This window comes from Siniperca chuatsi, linkage group LG2, assembly GCF_020085105.1.
Source record: "Siniperca chuatsi isolate FFG_IHB_CAS linkage group LG2, ASM2008510v1, whole genome shotgun sequence".
Classification (NCBI taxonomy): Eukaryota; Metazoa; Chordata; class Actinopteri; order Centrarchiformes; family Sinipercidae; genus Siniperca; species Siniperca chuatsi.
The window spans coordinates 35,124,430-35,148,451 of NC_058043.1; the positions used below are offsets into that span (position 1 = coordinate 35,124,430).

The 24,022-nt window shown below is 42.5% G+C and overlaps 1 protein-coding gene across 2 annotated transcripts in view; it reads right to left on the bottom strand.

Annotated features, from left to right (window-relative positions):
- Positions 1 to 3,353: 3,353 nt before the first annotated feature.
- The window catches only part of LOC122863091 (transcription factor SOX-13-like), a 28,834-nt gene continuing 8,165 nt past the window's right edge, over positions 3,354 to 24,022 (bottom strand). The window contains exons 4-14 of one of the 2 annotated variants that reach the window (XM_044169228.1): positions 22,762 to 22,848; positions 21,198 to 21,370; positions 20,108 to 20,176; positions 19,841 to 19,956; positions 16,146 to 16,221; positions 15,358 to 15,523; positions 14,113 to 14,237; positions 11,679 to 11,784; positions 11,111 to 11,281; positions 8,934 to 9,150; positions 3,354 to 6,889 (exon numbers count right to left, since the gene is read on the bottom strand). In XM_044169228.1, the coding sequence (XP_044025163.1) occupies positions 6,604 to 6,889; positions 8,934 to 9,150; positions 11,111 to 11,281; positions 11,679 to 11,784; positions 14,113 to 14,237; positions 15,358 to 15,523; positions 16,146 to 16,221; positions 19,841 to 19,956; positions 20,108 to 20,176; positions 21,198 to 21,370; positions 22,762 to 22,848 (1,592 nt within the window). In that variant the 3' untranslated portion in view covers positions 3,354 to 6,603. Of the gene's footprint in view, positions 6,890 to 8,933; positions 9,151 to 11,110; positions 11,282 to 11,678; positions 11,785 to 14,112; positions 14,238 to 15,357; positions 15,524 to 16,145; positions 16,222 to 19,840; positions 19,960 to 20,107; positions 20,177 to 21,197; positions 21,371 to 22,761; positions 22,849 to 24,022 lie in introns of both variants that reach the window. The other variant, XM_044169222.1, reaches the window with a different exon arrangement.

Sequence of the window (24,022 nt, forward strand, 5' to 3'; positions counted from 1 at the left end):
CCTTGGCGTGGAGCTGTTCGTGTCTCTGACTCCATCTGCCTTCTCCTCACTCTCACATCGTCACGTTATTGTATCTAATTGACTCCAATCAAAACTGAGTTAGCTGCCATTAAAGATGAAGATATATGGATTCATCCATGGGTAGGATGTGGCATAAAGCATTCAAATCCCGGCACTCAAGTAGAGGAAAAAGGTTATAATACCCGTAGGTTTTATAAGGTTACAAGTAAAAAAATACACCGTTGGCCTTCCTCACAGTCATCCACCTGAGTGGCTCAAATTAACATGAACTTTAATAGTTGCTTATTCAGTCATAAATAGCCTATTTAAACTTATAGAAGAAGTAATCATTTTTCGCTTTAATTTTAAGAACTGGAGAGATAATATTCTGTAGTAAGTAACAGAATATGCGCGTGTAAAAGTATTAGTTGCAATATAAGAAGTGAAACAAGTCATTCATCCCTTACAGGGGATGCTCGCAGTAATCTGACTGCCTATCCACGATCATACGATCCAAATGTTTTTAAAAAACGTTTTGGTTGTTCCCCCTTTACTACAGATGCATTCTCTAGTTTTGAGGCTTCTATGTTTGAAATTTTCCATTGCCCCATTCCACTGGGGGCTGCACACCACTGCCCAAAGGTTGACGCCCAGAAACGTCCCGAACACAGCAAACTAAGAAAAGACTAAGGAAATCCAGGCAGAGGGCCGCGTCTCTGCAGAGACAGACACCGCCACACACTTCTAGTGGTGATCGAGAGGGATTCTTTTTGCATGAGTCTACACATTGTTGTTTTTTTGGAAAATCTTACTTACCCTGCCTTTAAATGTTGACAGTTATTACTGCAGGTGATTTTAATATCCACATTGATGGTTCAACCAATGATTTTGCAACTGAATTTTTAAATATCACAGAGTCATTTAATCTAGTCCAGGATCTGTCTGATCCAACTCCGAACCGTGGCCACACATGGCCTGAGTATCAGTTCTATGGTCTTGGAAAATGTTTTTGTCTCTGTTTGACTCCATGCTGCCCCGAAACACCTTAGCAGTATTATACGTTCCCCTATCCTAAATGAACATAGTGCTTCAAAATTTCAGCTATTTTTTTAGGCCTACTTAACTGCTCTCCATCTGAACTATCTCAAGCTAATGATTTCCTCAATAGCTTTAACAATCTCTGTCGGACTACCTTAGATGCCAAAGTTACCTGTAAAAACCGCTCCTTTACAGTCTTGTCAGATTGGGCAGAAGAGCAGAAAAGAGGTGGAAAAAGACTAAATTGCATGTCCGCCATTTGAATATGATGGACCTGACTTCTGACAACAAACAAATGAAAGACGCAAGAGCCAACTACTTCTGTAACGTAATAAGCAGTAACCAGCATAATCCTAGATTCCTATTTAAAACCATTAATAGACTTAGTTGACTTTGTTCCCGTACTTCCGGCTGCATCCCTAATTATTTTGACCAAGCCAGCATTCAGCCTTTATTAAAAGCCTAACCTTGACTAAATCCTCGGCCCGCTTCTAAACCCCCTTTCATATCCAAAGTTCTTGAAAAGGTGGTGCTAACTCAACTCTTAGCTTTGTTAGATGATAAGAACGTTTTTGATAAGTTCCAGTCTGGGTTTCTCAAAGGACACAGTACCGAAACCGCCCTCATTAGGGTTACAAACGATTTACTGACGTGCGCTGATGCTGGGGAATGCGCTACCTCAGTGCTGCGTTTGACACTATCGATCATAACATTATCAATAGACTAAATCAGTGTGTAGGTATATCTGGAACTGCTCTAAAATGGTTTGAGTCATATCTCTCACATAGAGAATTTTCTGTTTCCATCTGTAATTATGTATCATCTTCAGCTCCACTGATGTGCGTGGGGCCACAGGGATCTATTCTTGGTCCCATTTAGTTTCCCCTTTATTTGTTTCCATTAGGAAACATTATCAGTCATTTTAATGGGGTCTACTATCACAGCGATGCTGACGATACACAAATCTGCTTGTCCTTTGAGATGGATACCGTTAGCTGTCTGGGCACTTTAATGGAGGGCTGCTATTGAGAAATGGATGACTTGTAACTTTCTGCAGCTAAACTCAGACAAGACAGAAGTAATAATCGTTGGCCCTGATCACCTAGCAAGCAAATTACTGCCGTTTATTGGTCCACTGGCAACCAATATAAAATCTGGTGTCACATCGCACTGTTTACATACCTTAGTCAATCCTCAGTGGCTCGGCTTCAGCTAGTGCAGAATGCTGCTGCTCGAATTTGAACTAGGCCCAATTGTAAGTCCCATATCACCCCAACTCTTGCCTCCCTTCATTGGTTGCCAGTTACATTCAGCATCGATTTTAAGATTCTTTTAATAACTTTTAAGGCCCAACATGGCCTGGCCCTCAGTTATATTAGGGAGCTTTTGGCTCCCTATGCTCCAAGTCGTAACCCTAGATCCTCTGGATCAAGTCTGGTGACTAAGGCTGACCGGGCTTTTGCCGCCAGGACCCTCGAAATCTCTGCCTGAGCAGTACATTACCTGTTCTGAAATCATTGCTTAAAACACATCTTTATAAGAAAGCTTTTTTCTTTTGATGCCTGAAATGTAACTTTGGTGTTGTTTTCTTTTATCTTTGTTTATTCTCATGTATTTTGTGAAGCACTTTGTAACCTTGTTTAGATAAGTGCTATACAAAAAAGTTATTTATATATATATATGTATTTAATGCAGCAGGTAGCAGGTCATGATGTGCACGAGGTCACTCATCCCTTCACAGTTTGACATTATGGCATGGGAAAACCACACCAGTAGCAGCAATCCCTTGCTACAGGCTACAGAATTTTCGACTCTCATATTGATCTGTTCGTGGTCTAAATGTTTTTCCTTTTCCTTCAGAGCACAATAAAACTAGCATCTCAGGAAAGGTGTCCACAGCAGCAATGACAGCATCACAGTCCCTTCAACCAGTTTTAAAACAGGCAGGCAGTTGTTTTGTCCCAGTAGGAAGACGTCTGATTGGAGTGCAGCTGTAATTATTGTGCTGTGTTTGACAAGTTCAAAAGTCCACAGTCTCCCGTTAAGAGTAAAGGGAAAATATTACATTTTGATTTACTAAGACTTTTCCAACGTGATTAATCAGTTTACATGAGATGCTAATTTGCAATGTTTTATAGCAGCTAATGTGTAAATGCAGGGATGAGCTGAGGTGGGGTGTTTCCCTGGGAACGCCCTGTGGGACACCTGAACTATGGAGCAAGTAATTACTGAACCAACCAGGGCCTGTGGGGAGAGAGTCACACAACCCTGTCTCAAGCACACACGCACATACTTACCAAAAAAATGAAACACAATTAACACAACCAATTTATTGTCTTTCAAGAAAAAAAACAACAACACAAAACTCTGAAAACGTAGAGAAACGTACACCTTTAAATTACACAGGCTCTTATAAACAAAATAAAGTCTCTTTCTATATTTACATCAGCAGGGGTAACGACAAGTGACTCCTCAGCATGTCTCCACTAAAATAAGATAAACATTTTCCTCTGATATCCATCTCTGTGCACAAAAGCCAGCATCTTTACTCTACACAGCCCTGACCATGATTGTACAGGATGAGCCCCAACCCTGAGGTCTGACGTTTGTCTTTTCCCGCCATTTTGATTTGTCAACCTTGCAGTTAGCTAAAGCTGGACTGACCGCAGTGTTATTTAGGTACACTAAGTTTTCGTAAAATTGTCCTATTGGTCAATATGGTCATTGGGTGATGAGAACAAAGACACCAAAACTATCCATGTGCTCAGATGTGAGCAACATGCTATTAGCTAAGCATACTGAGGAGGACGTATAGCAGGTTTATCTGATGCAGCAACACATTCGTCCGCGGAGCAGCGATTCTGGGATGCACGCAGTCTCCAAAACTCCTCCACCACCTTCACTTGGAATGGAAAGAGGTAAAGCAGTAGCTAGCTAGTTATTAACACTTTTTTTGTCTTCCACTTTGTTTGAACTGTACCAATTTATTACATAAAACTACAAATGAAGCTAGTCACTTAAGATCACTCTGCATTTGACTTTCAAGCTTAATAAAATACATTTTGGAAACTACAGTCACACTTAAGACTGTGTAGGCCTGTGCTAAACTGTAGCATCATTAGCATGGAGCTTACCATGTTTTATTATTGGAACTATGGATTTCCTATTTCCAACAAGGTAAAACCAAAGTAAAGTCAATCTTAAGTCAGAGTTCTTCCTCGGGAAGTCAGGTGAGTTTTCATATACACAGTACGCGGCAGGATGTCACCATGTCTGTCCGCACAGCTAACAGCACGCAAACATTACTTTTACAAGCAAGTATATCTTTAAAACGCAAGTTTTCAGCATACATCTAAAACAACCAGCATGGCAATACAGTAACTCCAACCATCAGTGAAGACAGCCTTACTATCAGAAAACATAGTGTAGGCCTATGCTAAGCTAAATTGTTAGCATGGAGCACCATAGCCAATGATGTACCGAGGACTCGTGGATGATTTTGGTGTATGCGTCCTCATGAAGTTGACCAGTGGTTCAGTCACCCAAAACTTTAGTATATTTCTTTCACATTGGCACTTTAACACTGTCAACAGCTCATGACCGTTATTGACCTTTTCTCTATTTCTGACATCCACCATTACAGAGAACATCCTGCCAATGAGCAACAGCTTCTGCTCCCATGTCAGATGTGATTTGGGACTGATTTGCCTAAATGTTAGATGTCCGTGGAACAGGAAAATTAAAGATGAGATAAGAAGACAGATGGAACTTCACCCTAAGTCTAACATGAGGCCGATTGATCTGTCACTGCAAAAATGCCATTTAGTTTCACTTTCAGTCTTCAAATCTGAAACTAATTCCAGTGCAACTTCAGGAAGCGTCAGAATGTGAATATTGTGGAACAAGGCTCATTTTCTTGGTACCAGTGTACCAAGAAAATGACAATTCCTGAAAAATACTGAAAGTAATTCCTCAAGATTAAAACCATATATATATTTGTGGATATTTTCTGCAGTACTGCGGGAGGCTGCATCTCAAAAGCAGCAAAAAAAACATTTGGATACACAGATAGGAGGTGCTCAACACGACAATCAATTAACACTCAAAGAAGCAAACACAGAGGTATAAAAAAAATAGGCAAGGCTGAGGTCAACCCACCGCGCTATGGAGAGGGAAGTGACAGACACAAATACAGCATATACAGCACGGCTCAACTGAACAGTGTGATGTGGGAGGACGAGGAAGAGGAGGGTTTACTGTATGTTATCTGAGATGCAACTTCTTAAAAATCATTTTCTTGGCTGTCTGATTGTAAACCATTGGGTGCAGTGAGACATCCCTTAACTAAAACATTCACTTCACTGATGGTGACAAACACAATGCTGTTACAAACAAGTCCCTTGAAGATAGTAATAATCTCCCTTGGATCCACTACATTAATGTGGAGCAATGGCTTACAGCTGCCAGGATGGTTTTTTCAGTGAGACAGACTTAAAGATATACTGTATCAGCTTGTTCCTGAATGCTGCTGTGAGGTGACGCCAATTTGATTTCATTTATTCAAGGAGCAACATCAAGTTCTCCTGGAGGGGTCGCTCCCAAAGGCTGAAAAAATAACCCTGATGATGTCATCAGGGTTGTCTCAGCTTTATAACAGAAAGCCTCCATTACTAACTGGAGGCGTGGAGTTTGAAACCTAGTGGTCTTTCACCAGGAAGGGAGGGTCTAATGAAAGACATTATCAAGTTGCATTATGGGAAGTGTAGGATCCAGTGTTTGTGGAGCTTGAACCATACTAGGGACTACAAGTCAGAATATCAGCCTCTGCTGCTTCAAGTTGTTTTTTCAAACTGACACCTTTATGGAAGTACAGCACTAAACCGCTGGCATACACTCCTTTTTTCAACACGACATCTGACATGGAGTGATATCACTCACCAAATTCTGCTTGGGTGGCAGACAATCTGAACCACGAGTTAGGTGGGTGGCTCCTGGAGCGCTGCTCTTTTGGGTGTCCTTACTTAGTAATAACCAGCCTTTACCAGCAGGGGGCAGTACTGACTTACTGATAGCACGGCGTCATCACAGGCCTGTTGCTCCAGACACACAGAAGTTACTCAGCTGCTCTGAGGTCCCTCGGACGCCTAACAGGTGGAAACAGGGTTTCTATTGAACTCGTATGGTTTCTTTTACACTTTCCTCCAATGAATCTAATCCCTGTGGGGCTTTTTGTTTGCCAAAAGTCAACGCAGCAGGAAAACATGAAGCATAAGGGATTAAACGATAAACCTCCTACATTATAACGTCACTATACCTTCAGGATTCTAAAACAAAGCAGCTGATGACATGTCTATGAAGGGAAAAGAGCTTGCCTTATGTGTGTGTGTGTGTGTGTGTGTGTGTGTGTAGGGCAGGGTTTCACTGAAAACAAGTAATGTACAAGGGAGTGAGTTTGACGTTTTCTCACCATATCTCTTCACCTTTGCCTCACTGAAGTGCGATTTTCTCATTCAGTAACAACTCAGTCCCTCCCTGTATGCCCTGTTCAGCCCCCCCCCCATCCCTTCAGTCTGTCAGGAGCACCAGTTCCCCCTCACTCCTCTCTCCCACGTCGCTTTCCTCCCCTTCACTGTACGGAGGCCGCTCCCTCTCTCGCTCCCTCTCTCTCTCTCTGGACAGGGAAGTGGGCGTGGCCTGGCCCTCCGCTCGGTGCGCCGCAGCCGGGACCTGCGGCAGGTAATGCTCCAGTAACGCAGGGTGAAAGGGCATGGTTGCCACCGAGACTGAGCCAGCGCCGCCCGGGTACTGGCCATCGCTGTGGGAGTAGTGGACCTGCTGTGGTTCTGTTTGACTGAAAGGACAGGAAGTGACACGTGTACAATGAGACTGTAGCATGAATCAGCTTAAATTTGTTTCTATTGATACATTAGCGGCATTTAGCTTTTATATGATGGAGGTGATAAGGTTTGAGTAATGTACAGTACACATTGAACCGTTAATACAATACAGTTTCATCAGATTTTAAACAAGTATTCATGCATATGTTTGATTATTATCTTGGTTTTCAGTTTAAAGTTTAAAGTCTGAAACTGAAATTTGAATTCTCACTTTTTCTGCAAGGAAATATAAACTATAATGATATTGCAGCTATTGTGCATATGTTTACATTTTTTAAAAGAGGAGAAAAACATTTTTAGACACAGCATCTGAGATTCTGGGTGGGCGTTTCCCATGGCAGTAACTGAATGGCGAAGTGGGAGGAGCTAAGTCCCATTCCCTGTCCCATAGACGATGTTAGGTGAAACACTTCTACGGCTTGGATGGACATGAAGCTCTCCCGGTTGAATCATCAGTACAAAAGGTACAAGCTTGTGTACATAATAACACGAGGGGAAAAGGTGCATTTCAGCAAGAAACGTCCAATCACTGAGCTCACAGGTGTGCTAGTAATGACGGGTGGAAGCTAAAGATCACGGTGTTGAGGAAACGACACAAACACAGTCTGCAGCTTAAACCAATTTTCTTTTGGATGAATTCAGTAACCACGGCACCATGTTTTGTTCACAAATTCAGCGTTTTGAATTCGCATCACCGACTGGCTTCCTCTCCATAGCAACGGTAGCCGAGACTCATGGGTAATGTCGTATTCACACGACCTATGCCAAACTGAAGGACAAAACATGAATCTTCAGAGACAAAGTTGAAATAGTTCAAACTGGTTGCATTATCTGAGTCCCAAGCTTCTCTACGTTAAGTAACGCAGAGGCGATCGTGCTGTGCAGTTTCGTAAGCCTAGCTTGCCAACGGTCGCAGCCCTGTAAAGCCTCCGAACGTTGATACAAGACATTTTTTCCCCCTTTTTCAACAAGCACATAGCGTTGGCTGTCATCTGTTAGTGATTTGAGCCGTCTGCCCTTCGTGCTTTTAAGTTTGTATTTCACTCGGAGAGTGGAAGCTAGTTAGCGTAGCTTGCCAGCGTTAGCGCTGATTCCCGCCACGCGTTCTTTTCCCGTCATCTTGGGTGATGGGCAGCTCCTGCAGACTCAGTGCTGTGTTTGTCCCACATTATACCAAGGAGGGGGTCTAGTCAACATCAGCTCTCTACCATGGGTCCAGTTGTGGTGACGGCAAATGACCAGACTGTGAAAACTCACGACAACGGACAGTCATGTGACCTCAACACTGTGTTACAAATCATGGAGTAACGTAGGGAGCGCTCAAATCAGATGGGGCAAGCAACGGCTAACAACTATGGCCACCCGGCTGGTTAATTCCCTGTGAGGTTGGATTAAAACTGATTTTTCCCCCTCTGACTATAAGAAAACATCAACTCATCAGTGGCTCCAGTTCAAAAGCGACACGTCAGGCTGAACCTACAAGCAACTAGAAATGAGAAGTAGAAAATGGAACGGCCTTTAAAATATCCCAGTAACTCTAAAACAAAATCAGGTGTGAATAAAGTCATCAGAATTTAAATCTAAGGCCATTGTGACATTCTTTTATTTCTCAAGAGTCTAAAAGAGAAAAGCATATCTGTGAGACAAAGAAAAACAACACGGAAGCAGAAAAACACTCAAAACCAACCACAGTTCTAACCTCCAACTCCTCCACCTTAACTAGTTGGAGGAGTTAGAGGGAACAATGGCGAGGGATGATATTCATCGCCAAGGACAGACTGAAAAACAGCCTAGCTCAATACTTCACTTTTGTTTATGTCTTGAAGAATTCAAAAAGAGCTTTGGGAGCTGCGGGCATTGTCCACAGTGTGTGGAGGTGCACAGCAAACTCTCGTCAATGGAGTGAATTGTCAGCGTTGTCTGCCAGGGACAAACTCTCTCGCATTATCTCAACGTTGTGTGAAGCATGTTGGTCCTTGTATCTGCGTTGGTTTCTACCTGTGCGTGTAGGTCGCTCTCTGCTCCTGCCGGCGGCTCTTCATCATGGCCTTGTACTCGCCCACCCTCAGCCTGCGCCCCTCCACGATGCAGGTCCGTTTGGGCCGGGGTTTGTACTTGTAGTCAGGATAGCGCTCCAGATGCTGCCTGCTCAGCCTCGCCTGCTCTTCATAGTAAGGCTGCTTCTCCTGGTTGGACATGCCCTTCCACCTGGAGCCTAAAGACAAAGACACATTGGCACAAGGAGGATGAGGGAAAGAGCAAATGCGCAATGGAGATGAGTTTTAAGTTTTCTAGCAGCAAATCAGGTTGGGAAGAGAGCATGCTTAAAATGTTTCTTTACGTAGCTTCGAGGTTCAGTGTTAGTTTTGCCTGGGATTTTTTTTTTAGCATTCACAGATTTTGTACATTTTAGTAAAGTCATCATGTAATTAGTTTCAATTCAAATGTACCTTTCATAAACTAAAGTTTGTCTTTCAATGAGATTTTTAAAATTAAGTCCTTTCAAGGGGTGTCGAGTCCATCCGGGAACCTTTGCTGCATGCTATGCCCCTCTTTCTCCCCGGGTTTCCTGTCTGGTTAATCTTTAAAAGAAATCAGTTATTACAGGATAATGCATATCCCTTAATTTTCCAAATTTCTCTTGACAAGACGTGATAATTACGTAACTGTGGACTGGAACCACAAGCAGTTAAAGACAAACACGTCTCATTACAAAGGTAGTTCGGACTTGGCAACTTTGAACTCGAGAGACCAAACTCTCAAGAACTGAAAGAAAATGTATGTTCAGTTTGCAACTGCAACAATTGCAATTTTTTTAAAACTTTATTGGGCAGTTAACATGATACAAAAGAGCTGCTACGTTAACTGTCCAATAAAAACATCAGCCTTACCTTTACCTTCAGCCAAACCACCTTGGTCGCTACAAATATGCCATTTTGAGTCAGAGACCTAAGTTTAACTTCCAAAAGGAATCATATTTTAGGTTTAAGGGAAGACCACACTGACCAGCTGCTCCTGTCAGGAGCTGAGGCCTGCTAGCTCGAGCTAGCTAGCCAGGCAGACATATCTTCGAAAATGTTGGGAGCAAAAAAATGTATTATAAATTGACCTTTCCAAATCTAAACTGTTATCTTCCAGTCTAAAACATTTCAAAACTAAATTTGGTGATACAGTTTTAGTATGAAAATTACAACCCCAAGTTCACACAGGTCACCTCACAAACCATCCTTAATAAAATGGGCAGAGTAAGAACACTTCTGGGCATTGAGGCCATTCTTGTCTAAATACAGACTTTGAACTGGGTCAGTGCGTGGGCCATGACTGATGATGATGATCACAGGTACAGGGAAGAACACAGACTGAGAGAGCCTCGGCGTAGCTTAACTTCTGTGACAGGGCCATTGCAACGTAAATCCTTTACAGGCTACAACGTAGTGTAAAAGCAGAACAAGTACGTCAGTTACACAGCAACATTGGGTTTGCTAACGTTAGCCACCATAAGCTGCTGGTCATACTAGACCAAGTAAGACTGTAGCAGCAAAACGCTGAGTGGACTGAACTGAGCAAGAATGTGTTTCATTACTTTTGAATTCAACTTTGAATTTGTAAAAGGAAGACTGTGTTATTCTTCTTTCAGAAGTTACATAGTCTTGCTTTAAGTTGGTCAAATTCCCCCTTAAAATAGATTTAGAAATATATATATTTTTATTTTTAATGATCACTACATTTTCATTAATGTTACATCATCATGGTCTACTCATCAATTAAGAGTTGTCATTATGATTGTGGCACATGAGAATGCAGATTCTTTTATTACTTTATAAAAGTTGACTTTATTTACTTTTGTTAGACCAAAGATGATTTGATTGGTTTAGTTCCTTCTCTGTGGGTGAAGGCGTGGTTAACACATCTTCAGGCAGAGCGGGGTGAGATTAGCTGGTGCAGGGACATACACATGATCCCACCACTGTAGAGTGTGTTGATTGAGATGAGGTATTTAAGTAGTGTTTTTAAGTAGATGAATGGTTTTTACGCTGTGCATAATTTGCATGCATGTGTGTATTCACGTCTGCATGTCTGTGTGTGTGTGTGTGTGTGTGTGTGTGTGTGTGCCAGGCAGCGTCTCAGAATAGAGACACAGAGTGAAGCCCACCCCTACCCAGTGCTAGGCTCACCCAGGATCTTGCTGATGGAGGAGTTGTGCATGTCGGGGAAGGCCTGCAGGATCCTCCTGCGCTCGTCCTTGGCCCACACCATGAAGGCATTCATGGGTCTCTTAATGTGGCCTGATGAGGGAGGGGGCCGGGCCTCAGCGTAGCTGCCTGGGACCGAGACGGGCAGGGCACCTACAGTCAGAGGACCACACCATACTGCTCATTAACTCCTTCTGTTACCTCACCTGGTTATTAACCTTAACTCGTTGAAGGAAAAGTTTCTCTTCACCCACAAACATCATCCCCACCCACATTCTCCATCCCGAGGTCTGTACCAGAAACTGTTTTTCATTAAAGCTAGCACACTTCAAGAAGATGAGGATGGATTTTGATACAGCCGAATCTGGAGGTGGAAGTTATTTTTGGATATTATCTGATTTTCTGAGGGGGCAATGACAAGATATGCTTCGATGACAACTAGTATAGTATACTGCCTTTGAAATGAGTCATGACTGGGAAAATACACATTTGTTAGCATCGATGAAGATGAGGCCATCATTATTAAACAGGCTCCTCCAGGGACGCCTACCTTCAGAGTCACTGCTGAGGTGGTCCTCAGTGGACGGCAGGCCGTGTCTGTCTTCACCCCGCTCGGAGTGAGAGAGTTTCTCTCTGCGGGGAGAATCTTTATACTCCTGAAGACACAAAAAAAAGACAAAGACAGATGAAGTCACACAAATATTCACATTGAGACGATTTGAATGTCGACTGCAGTAAAACGATGACCCGACGTTCAAGGGCTGTGTTCGAGGCACGCATGTGTTCCACAGAGTGCTATTTACGGTAGAGAAACTGCACGCTCACCATATCAGCTGCTCTTTAAATGCAGAGCTGTAAATGCAAAGAAAGGAAAACGCTATGGAGGCGGAAGAATGGTGTTTATTGTCTGAGAGAGGAAAGGTGAAGGAGAAAAGGCAGAGTTGGGAATGTAACATCTCTGAATTTGCAAAACTATCACACCATCAGCGTATGGATCATCCATTCCCGGGCTGTAAAACATTATTTATCCCCATGCGGTGGAGTGTAATACCAAAATAGGTCAGTCATCGGTATTGGTGTTAAAGCAGCAGCAGAGGTGAGATGGAGCAGGATAATGGAGGAGAGGAGGAGGAGGAGAGTACAGTATTACTGTGGACAAAGAGGGAGGGCAGGTGGCTCAGTGAATGCCACACTGAGGCCTTTGTGGTATTGTGAGGCTGCAACAGCTGTTGCTCCAGGACGACGCGGAGACCAAAGCTTCAGCCACCTCAAAGAATCAAAACCAAGACCAGGACAGAGGACACTTTTTACAGGAACCAAAGCAAAAACAACAACCAGGGTTTTTAAAGTCAGGCTCCACACGAAATATGTCGTGTTGAGATGCTTTAACAGCACTTAAAAACAATTCAGTCTACACAGATGCAAGAGAAGGTTTGTCGTGTGGAATTAAAACAACATCTGAGACTGTGTGCTCATCTCTCTGCACTTTGTCAGGGGTCCTGAATGCGCAGCCTCTTTTCTATTACTAATAATAAAAACAACAGACATAACGTCTGTGTGGTTACACTACAGCTGGGATATTCTTCAGTCGGTTAGGATTCCCTGTAACCCTAAACCTGCCTCTGACCCTCGATCACTCGAAGAGAGACAGACTAACAGTGTTCCCTCACATCCAGTTTGTTCAGTGAGAGGGAATTTGCATTACAAACTCCAGCTATTTACATTAAGGGTTGACAGATTTCTTTGTTGATATACTTGTCAAATTAAAATTGAATTATTCTGAATTTCAGTGGTGAAATGATGCAGTTTCACAGGCTTTCAGTTCTGTGAGTGGTTACAAGTAGGAATTTCAGACATGAAATACGTAGCAGTGCTGGCTTCACCTATCTGTTGAAGTAATGGCTTCCTGTAAGTCAGACACAGGTGTCCGTTAAGTAAACTTATACCATGGCCCCTGAGAATTCTTAATTCTGATTGGCTGACAGGTATGGATTAACTTTAAAGCGGCTATAAGTCGAGACTTTTATAATGACAATGTATCAAATGACACTGTGACAGTGTGTTGGTGTCTCTGGTAGTGATGAACCCACAGAGAACCATCAGCTGAACCTGCAGCTCCGCTCGGCCTCGCGGAGCTTCATAGAGAACAGCAACATAGCGGAGCATCTAGCTGCTGAAGAGCCAGATGTTTCCCTCAGCAGCTGCTGGAGACCAAACACAGAGCTGACAGAGAGAAGACCGGACTGACGTCCATCAGGAGACACAGGCACGCCTCCTGATGAAGCGTCATGTGACTCAGTAGCTGCTGCAGGTGCAGATAAGCAGCGGTGTGCTGACAAGTTCAACAGGTCAACTTAAAAGCTGATGTTAATGTTTACAGATTGTTTCCGCTGCCCCCAAGCAGCCAAAAATATCAGTTATTACAGGTTCAAGTAAACAAGTCAGCAGAGCTATGACGCGGGTGTCTGTCTGCAGTTCTAAATAAATGCGCTAGCATTAAACTCTCGGTAAAGACAGCTACAGTGAGCCTTAGCTAAAGAGCTTTGGAGTTAGGATTATTTGTGTAACCGTTAAATCATAAATCATGTTCTCAGTGACAACCACACAAGCTGAAGTTCCAACGTGTTTTGTGTGAATCCGGACGTCCGTTTCAGCTCATCCTAGGTGCAGAAATGGAAATGAGCTACGTCAGCTGTGGTGAAGGTGGAAGCCCGTGGCACTAAGGGACAGCTGCAGAGACAAGGAGACAGGGATTCTGGCTAAAACCACACAGAAAAAGAAGAAGTCTCAGGTAAGAGTGTGAGAGGGAAAAAGAGACAGCGTGCATTTACTTTCCCTCTGTGCATGTTTTATCTTGCGCCGCCGTAGCCTTTAAGCTAACCGTACGGCCGTGTTAGAAGTGTTCCTGCAGTGTTACGGCCGGTAGTAAGACGCACTGACGTAACGAGGGGCGGGGCTCCTGTGTGGTTTGGACATTAGCTCACCATCTTTCCACCGCCGTCTCTCTCCCTCTCCCTCTCCCTCTCTCGCCCTCCGCTGCTGTGGATCCTCAGGAGCTGCTGGGCATCATGGATGGCCTGGGTGACCACATCGCCGTCTCCAAGGAAACCTGAAGACAAACACACAGGAAGAGGAAGAGGAGAAGAACAAAATTGAAGAACAGGGTGATAATGATGAAGAAAAAGAGCATGAGACTGAGGAAGGTAAAGCACTGGTCAACACTCCCCCCTCGCCTACAGATGATAGTTTCAGATCCTGCTGCTGGAAATGAGAGAAGTTAACTCAGACAAATGGACGACTTTTTGATATTAAAAACAATGCTTTTCCATGTTTTTTCACATTTAGTATATATCTGTGTTTTAGTTCATGAACTTCTTGTGAAAGCCAACGTCAATGTGCTTTTCACATATACAAAATAGAGATTCAGACGTCTGTATGTTAAGTCTCTTTCATCGTATAAAGAATAACGAAGAATTAAAGACACGTGACAAAAACATATCCAGTATTCTGTAAAGTGACAGAGATGCTCAGTTTTTCATTTGTACACAAAGGTCCAAACAGGCTCTGTAAAGCGATAACCCAGTTTAACTACTGTACATGTTTGTTGCCAAGTGATCGTTACTGTGTGTGCAGAGATCACCTGTCAATCAAAATCTGTGGGTGGTGCTAGGGCGTTTGGGGTTCTGCAGGCTGCACTCTCTTATTTGTCGACTAATTCACATTGGCTATTGGCTGTTCCCTGTTGTTCGTCTGTTTATAGAGTTACACACAAGAAGAAATGTAAAATGCATCGCTTCCTTTGCAAAGGACGAAAGAGCTACGAGCCACAAGTGTAAAAGCTTTGCGATGAGTCAGTGATGAAGAACAACGGATAAAGTGACATTTATCTGTATGACAATGTCACTCCTTTAAAATTTAAAGCCACTATGTGTAGAATTTTTTTACTTTTGCGGTGCCGCATGCCAGTGGTAATAAAATAAAAGCTTAAAAACACTGCATAGCGCTACTAGTGGTAACAAACTCCACAGGTCAGAAAGTTTGATGGGCATGAAGGGGGCCTCTCGTGGCCCAAAAGGAGACAGTTCAGACCCTGTTACTGTGACAAACCAGAAACACAGCTTTGATTCAAGCATCTTAGAGGAGCTGTGAGGATGCAACACCGTTTCCCCCTTTTGGGATCACAAATTCACACTTTCTCTCGCAGCAGTGTAACTGTCAGCGTAACTCACTGAGGGCAGATCGTGACGGGCTGTGGGACACTTCTCTGTGGAGATCTCGGGGCCTGTAGGCCCCCTGCAGTGCCAGCGGTCCCATCTCCAGGCTCTGCGGACTGGGTGTTTTCCCCAGCTCCAGCCCCTTCGGCTTGGAGGTCAGGTTCAAGGGCTGACTGGCTTCCTAAACACACAGTGAGAGCAGATGAGCAGGGGTGGGGCCACTCACACAGGCTTAACCGCAAAGGGCGAGGTGTGTATGTATTCCGGTTATGCATGGCAGATTTGGCATGTTGGAGCGCATCTGTCACACCTTTGTGGCTTCTCTGGTCTTTTGTCTTTATGTTCATCTCATCCTCTTAAACAGCCGTGCAAATACAGTTCACGCAACACACACACACACACACACACACACACACACACACACATTAAACCTTTGAACAGAGGGTGTGGTGTAAAAGTACATTACCTGTTTAATCAGGAGGGTGTCACTTTCTTTAATGTATCTTAAACCACACACACACACACACACACAGTATGCAGTATATAGTACATACACACACTGTACAGTTTACAAACACACTGCCATAGTTCGCTGTTTTCGCAGTAATGTTTGCATTTTGGAGATCTAATCTCTATAAGGTAGGTGTATTTAAAGGCCTCGGGAAATGAGTTTGAGATGAACATTTAAACGGCTGACACACAATACATATATATATATATATATATATATATATATATATATATATATATATATATATATATATATATATATATATATCACATATACTGCAGTGATCCTGTACCTGTCGGAAGGAACCACTGCTCCTCTTCACAGGGGTGGGGTGGTGGTTCTGCAGCAGCTGCATGGGATAGTCACGCCTGTGGAAGGGGTAACATTTTCTTTTTTTATGAATATTACCAATTATCATTGACTGAAGCTCAGACTTGATTCAAATGTACTGAATGAAGACTCAAATAGCAGTGTGGTTACTCTGCACATCAGTAGTATCACAGAGAACGTGGTTCAAAAGATTTGCTATGGAACACACAGTTGACTATTAGCATAAGCTAGCTAACTGTGATGGTAGCACCCAGCTGAGTGAAATGTCAGTGACCCTCCTGCACTCACACCTTCGCTTCTCTATAGTTCCACTCTGTAGCGTGCTTTAGCTTTTCCTTTAGCTTTGTTTGACCTGACATACAACTCAATAACAATACGCACACATTAGCATGTTTGCCTTTTGTTTCTTACAGCATACTCACAGTTTATTTAGCATTCTGACAGCACACATTTAGTTCACATACCTTTGTACAGTCACCACTGCTAGTTTAGTACGTTTGTCTGAAGTTGCTCTCATTTGTTTTAGTTATCAGTGCCTCAGAATCAGACTGTACCAAGCGCCCCCCACAACACGGGGGGGATTGTAACTGTGGAGTCCCAAAGTGGTAAAAATCTAAATAAATAAACAAGATGTTATCAAATAAAAAATCATAAATGATATAACAATGAAATTGTAAAATAATCAAATACATTTTTAAAACTCGGCTCAATATTATATTATATTTACGCATGTCAGTCCAGCAGCTTTTTAAAATGTCTGTTTTTATTTAAGGACAGTTTTATTTCATAATGCCACTTTTCAAACCAACGTCTTTATCTGTCAGTCAAGACTAACAAGGCAGAGCCAGTTCTGTGATTGGCTGTCTGCTCATTCAGACCAAAGTATCAGCCAATCACTGAACTGGCTCTGCCCTGTTTGTCTTTAATGGCAGATAAAGATGGTTATGAAATATAGAAATATTGAGACGTTGCATCTCAAGAGGCTATCCTTACAACAACTTCTAACAAGTTCTACTAGATTAGAGTTTTTTTATTTCTTTAGTACTTCTGTATTGGTTAATTGTTCATTTATCTTTTGAGTGAATCAGTGAATTAAATACCTCAGAAATTCTTCATCACTGATGCAAAAGAACCTGCGAATCCAATATTACCAAATAGCATATTAAAGGGATAGCTACCACGATATAAACAGTACGGCAAAATCTCTTTGCACAAAACGGAGGAAGCTAGCGAGCCATGCTGAACACCAAACCCCCTGAAAGTAAAGCGTGGAAGCATTTCAGATTCAACAGCGTGGATAAAGGTAAGGTGGTTTTCGGACTTTGTAAAATGTAACTGCCTGACAGTAACGTCAGAGCAACAACAAAGGAGTCTCGTGTTAGCTTGTCACCCAGATTCAGAATCAGAAACACTTTCTTGATCCCCGAGGGGAAACTCTCTCGTTACAGCGGCTCACTGTCACGTCAGTCACACAGGGACAGAAGGAAGTTAAGTACCAGGTGGGTATAAGTATAAAAGCTAAAATAAGTGTAAAGTACAAAGTGGGTTTACCGGTTGATGATAAGGATGTACGGTCTAATAATACGATAGGTAACGTCGTCAGTTCTACAGTGTAGTTTAGGAGTGGGCTTGGATTGTGTTAAGAAAATTTAAACAAATGACGTATTCTCCTTCATTTGAACTTGATTTTTTCTTAATTGACAGCCATGAAGCCCGTTCTGAAAAAGGGAACGCTTTATCATAGCGTTAGCGATAGCATTCACAGAATTCACAGCATGGCCAAAGAATGAGGGGATTTAGTTTGGACTTCCAGGAAAGCTCCCCACCTCTTCCACACAACCCAACAGTCTTTCTACAATTTTTTACATTCGTCCGTCATCTGTCATACTGAAGCACTCTCACACACACATTTCTTGAAATAGAGAAAGCAAATGAATGGTTATCCTTAAATTCCGCCTACAATGTTTTAAACACTGGCCTTGTGTCTTTTAGGTTTGAAAGGCTAGAGAAGACAAGGTCAACCACGAACACAGCTTTTAAGACTTATGAAAGCAAGACTGCACAGAGCTGTGCCCTCTATAGTTTGCTAACTGTACAAGCATTAGTTTGTGAAAGGTACTATCAACCACATTGTTCAAGTCTAAATTTGTGTCTCACTGTCGCCTTTCCAGTTTCTATAAAGACGGCCTTGAGTTGAAGTGTGTAAGAAGATGTTCCAACATAGATGGCAACTCACGGAGCTGTATTGATGGCCACAACTTTTCAGCACAAAGCTTCGGGCCTTCAAAGCACACAGTCATTGACAGATAAGTTGAGTTTTCATTCTTCCTTCCCAACAGGGAATGTAAGAATAGGCTATGAGAGAGCTGACAAAACCCCAATGTTCGCAGCGCTAAAGGCCTGGTGGAGAGAAACCTTGGAGGATTATCAAAAGATCACAATGATAACTAAAGACGGACTTAACAGATTACAGAACACTGCTGAGCCCGTCGGAAGTGCTTACAGATGGACAGTTAGAGAAGTGGTTTATGCTGTACAGTACTTTTGATATTTTGTGAACTAAAATAAGCTTGTGTTCAGATAGACAACTGCCTGAAAAATAGCCCCCTCATTCATTTCAATGAGGCCACTGCGTCTGACCCAGAGGGCTCCAGCAAAAAAAACACAAGTTGTCCAACAACAAAGCAGAACCTGGCTCAGCACAACGCCACGTCGGTCAATCAAATATGCGCAACATTCCTGGTAGATTACTTTGTAATGAGAATGGAGTAATTGTACTGTTTTCTCGCGTAGGTCGCAATGAAAGATAAAATAATTGTTGCCGTGATAACTTTCCAGGGCTGTGAAATCTTGTGTGATAAAATTACAAAGCGCTGTGCTGTGTTTGTGCCCCATACGCCCTACAAAAAAACAATCAAGGATCTGTTACTCAAACCGGCCTTCCTGAATCATATTTGATTCTGAAACTAACAGAAATGTCATATTTCCATCATGTTTTCCATCGTTTCCATCTTGTTGTGTCCTCTTCCTCTGCGATGGTTTAATGGAACCCGACTGGAGATATACCTCCCCCTGCTGTTTATCTTGATGTGCCCAACTACTAATATTCATGTAACAGCAGCGGATGGAAACCCGCATTAATTAATTGAGCTTAACTGCCAGTTGCGCTTCATAGTGCAACTTAATGGACTAAAGACGAGCGGATGGGCACACAGTGCACTGGAGTAAGAGCCTGAAGCCAAGAATCAGATTCCAATCAGTTCAAACCATGAGATTCCCAAAGATTCCCACCCCTACTGGCTTTGTGTTAATGCTGTGCTGCTGTCAGCCTGTACGCCCGGTAAGAGTGTCACCTACAGACACTGATCCAAAAATACAAATCTTAATACAAGATTTTAGAAATCTCTTTGATCTTCTGGCAAAAGAAGGCAAAAGAAAATGCACAATTCAAAATGTGTGTAGCCTTCTGATAGTCAATGTATGTTGTGTGTGTGTATTGTATATGTTGCATGTAATATTTGCGTAATAAATGTGACTTCAAATTTACATTTATTTAATTTAAATTTTGCCATTCCAACAATGGATTTCTGGTTTAATGGGAGCCAGTTTGTCCCAACCCGACTCTTCCCAAGGCTGAAACCTCTCTAGCGTGATGACTGACCTGGCTTGCATGGGATTGGTTGCAGTGGCAAGGTCATTTGCGGGTCAGAGGTGACCTGGAGGGGCTGGGTGTTGGGGTGGAAAGCCGGGATCATCACGTAGGGCATGTTCACCTGCTGGGACAAGGCGGGACAAACACACCTTACATGGATGCTCTTGCCTCATTTGTCTGAAACACGGGTTTCTGATCTGTAATTATTCTCCCATGCCACTGCTGCTGGCTGTGCTACGGGAAGACATGTGAAGGCCTTGAGAGGAGCTGACCTGGATCTGCTGCTGAAGCAGGTTGATCTTGTGCTGCTGCTGGATCAGCTGCTGCTGCTGCTTGGCAATCTGAGACACAAGACATGCTCATTCTCACAGGCATCGTGTACGTATGAGGCAGACAGACTCAGCCTCAACCAAATGTCATTTGCTGCAGAACATATCAATCTTATTCTACGTCTCAATTTCACACTGTGAACAGAAATTCTTATAATTAATATTTAGTACATTCATACTGAAAAAATGACGATTGAAATATACTGAGAAATGCCTGCCTGTATTACTACATGTTGTATATTTGATATATATATATTTAGATGATTAAGCCCCCTTAGTTAAATAATATTCAATAACATGAAACTGGTTACGCTGAAAACCATTGCAATGAACCAGAACTGCACCACACATACATTAAGAAAAACTCACAAATTCCCAATTGGCCTAAAGTCAGGAACAGGTACATATTATGTGTATAGTAAAGTGTTAGAAACATAAACAGCATTGTTGAACTGCTGAGCTAAAAATCTGATATGTGATATGAGCTCTCTAAGGTTGAAACATACTGTATGTGTCAAGCTGTGACTGATCATTAAAAACCATTAGCATTCTAAGTGAACCCAGTTTTGACCTTTACGACCACAGGAACTTTTGCTGGGGCTCTTTTGGAGGTGACTTTGTCGATGGCCCAGGATCTTACCCAGGGTAACGTTTCAAAGGGATTTCACACGCCAGCGTGTGGTTCCAACACGTCAAACAAAGATCGCTTTTTATTTCAACTGTCTAATTTGCCTAGTCTTCATGCTTCTTCATATGCAGTCAAAACACAAACACCAATGCACACAGGGGACCTTTAGTTCCTGATTTAGTTCCTGGGATTCCTTAGTTTCCAGGTCTATTTGGTCAGAAAGGCCCATTATAGTTTTCATCATCACTGTCTATTCAATTCAATTTGAACTGAATGCAATCTGAATAGTGACAGTGCAGACACAGAAATGAGTTTCCAAGCTACGCCATGTTTGCATAGTTTGATGAGAATGACGGTAAATGAATGGATTCTGGTGTTCAGTGATTGGACACCTCTGAGTGGTACCTGTTCCTGCTGTTGTCGAGCCAGCTCCATCTGCTGCTGCTGTTTCTCCAGCAGCAGGGCGGCCATGTTCCTCTGCTCAGAGTGGGCTCCCAGTAGCTGCTCCCTCAGACCGCTCAGCTGGTTGATCATCATCAACAACTGGAGCTCCTTCTCTGCCAGAGACTCTGGGGTACCTGGAGGGGGTCAGAGGGTCAGGTTTCTCTAAAAACTGCTTGAGCACTTATATTTCATGACAAACAGTGTAACAAATTACAATTTTAAAGTGGCTATAGTACTTTTTTAATAACAGTGTATGATATAACAATGTGAAAATACAATTGTGAGGTAGAGAATCATCAGCTGAATCTGCAGCTCCGCTCGGCTTTACGGAGCTCTATAGAGACTTTCAGCTCGTTGTTTATCTGTCTGGCTGCAAATTTACTGTTCTGGTTTCCTCTCAGAGAGTCTCAGAGCGTCGTTTTCAGAGAAAACACTGTAAAAAGCCTCTGAACACGAGCCGCTCAGCAGCAGACAGCAGCCAGACGCAGCCAGAGAGCAGCTGCTGAACATAGCGGAGCATCTAGCTGCTGAAGAGCCAGATGTTTCCCTCAGCAGCTGCTGGAGACCAAACACAGAGCTGACAGAGAGAAGACCGGACTGACGTCCATCAGGAGACACAGACACGCCTCCTGATGAAGCGTCATGTGACTCTGTGGCTGCTGAAGGTGGAAATAAGCAGCTGTTTGATCACAAGTTCAACATGTCAACTTAAAAGGTGACGACATGTCAATGTTGTGTTCACAATTGGTTTCCGCTGCCCCCGAGTGGCCAATATATGACAAACTGTACTATATACTGGTTACATTTACCAAAAATGATGTACTGTACTTATCATCATCTTATTATAGACATGGTACATAGGGTTCTCTGGGTTGAAACATTCCTCCTTGGTTTTATATTCACTAAAACAACAAGGACATTGGACAATTTGGTTTCTTGCTCATTCTAGCAAGAGGAAACTATCTTTCTTATACTATTATTATGTATTTTTCATCACTTGCCAAAACTACAAGCAAGGACAACTAAAGAGAGTGAAATAATAGAGATAAATAAATACTGAGATACAAAGCAAAACCACATATAAGACCAAAATGTGGTTACGACAGCGGGACAGGGACAATGACAATGGAGGCCGGGTCCCTCTGAACATCAGCTTGTGAACGTCTGCCGCCTGGTGATAATATATATAATTTGGCTAGGCAAGTCTTTCCTCCTGCTTCTGTCTCTCCAGATGTGTCTTTTTGTTCCAACTTACACTGATTTTAGAAGGAAAACACGATGAAACCAACAATTTTGACAGCAACATTTTCCAAAAAGTGGTTTTCCAAATTACTGCACACAGCCAGGTATTGCTTTTGAAATGTGTAACAAGTCACAAGTGTTATATAACATTTTTCAATTAATACAGCAGATGATGGTCATGGCAAATATAAAGCAGATATATCTAACAGTAATGTGTTGGAAATAATGGTATATAAGTGGTATATAAACAGTATAAACGTGTTGGTAGTGTCTGACAGCTGACCTTTCAGTTGTCCTGCCCCCACTGTGCTTTTATCCAGAAGTTTCTCCTTCCAGTCAGCATTCAGCAGCTTCTCAATGGTAGGCATTACTGTTAACAGGACACAACAGGTACTCAGCAGAACCACACTGGGCTGCACTAGATGGCGTAAAAAATATTTTCTGTCAAATAAAATCCATCTGACACCAAACTACTTTCTCAGCCTCTCCTCTGCCTTCCGAATGGCACTGATTGAAGAGGACATTTGAGGTGCCGAAGGGCAGAGGTTGTTTGTGCGTCTGGGAGAAGTTTTGAGTGTTTGAGTGGATCAATATTTGGACAGAGAACAATCCAAGGTCAGCCAGTGAGAACTTGAGAAAAATTTAAGGCGAAGAGTGCAGGCTGGTGAAAGACTTGAAGGCAGGGAGAGTCTCGGGAGCGGCTCACAGAGCAGCCTTTTACGCCGCATGTGAGGGATTCAACAAAATCAGACAAAAAAAAGCACCCGAACCCATTCAGGAACCAAAACAACACCCTCGCTTCGCTAGACAAACCGTCACTTCTACGCATTGATTTTCAGCAGACTGCATTGTTTAATGCTGAATAGCAGCAGAATGCAGTGCACTTAAACACATAATATATGGAGTCGTCAAAGTCTGGTTGGTGGGAAAATTGTATGGACGTGTGTGTATGTGTGAGTAAGAGAAAAAGACTCCCATAGAAGGAAATAAAACAGGTGCAGAAAGGCGACAGACTGTTGAGCTGCACCGATAGAAATGTTTCAAAATTATTGAGGTGAATGGTGAGTGCTTGTTGAGGTGAATTGAGTGCAAGGCAGTTTACAGTTTCTCATGCTACTGTAGAAACAATATGTTGTAAAACATTAATAGGTGCACGCCGCAAGTGTGTCTAAAAACAATTATAATTATTATGGCCATAATTATCCTTTAGTATTTAAAAAACATGTATCATTATTATGAATCATAAATTAATAGGCTAGATGAAAATACTTTTTTAACTCTGACTTGGTTCACTGACGGATGTTCAAAAAAAGTATATTCAACACAGCTCTTTGGAAAAAGCTAGTAAGACCCCTTGGGTTAAGATTATTTTGTCAAAATATTCAAAACAGCTTAACAGATAAAACAGTGTGGTAGATTAGGCCCAATAAAACCAATGAACACTCAGCCCACACAGCCATGGTTCTTCTTCTAAATAACAGGAGCTATGCCTTCAACTCCACAAAGAGGAGATATTCAGTTATATTGCGCCACAGTGCATGTCA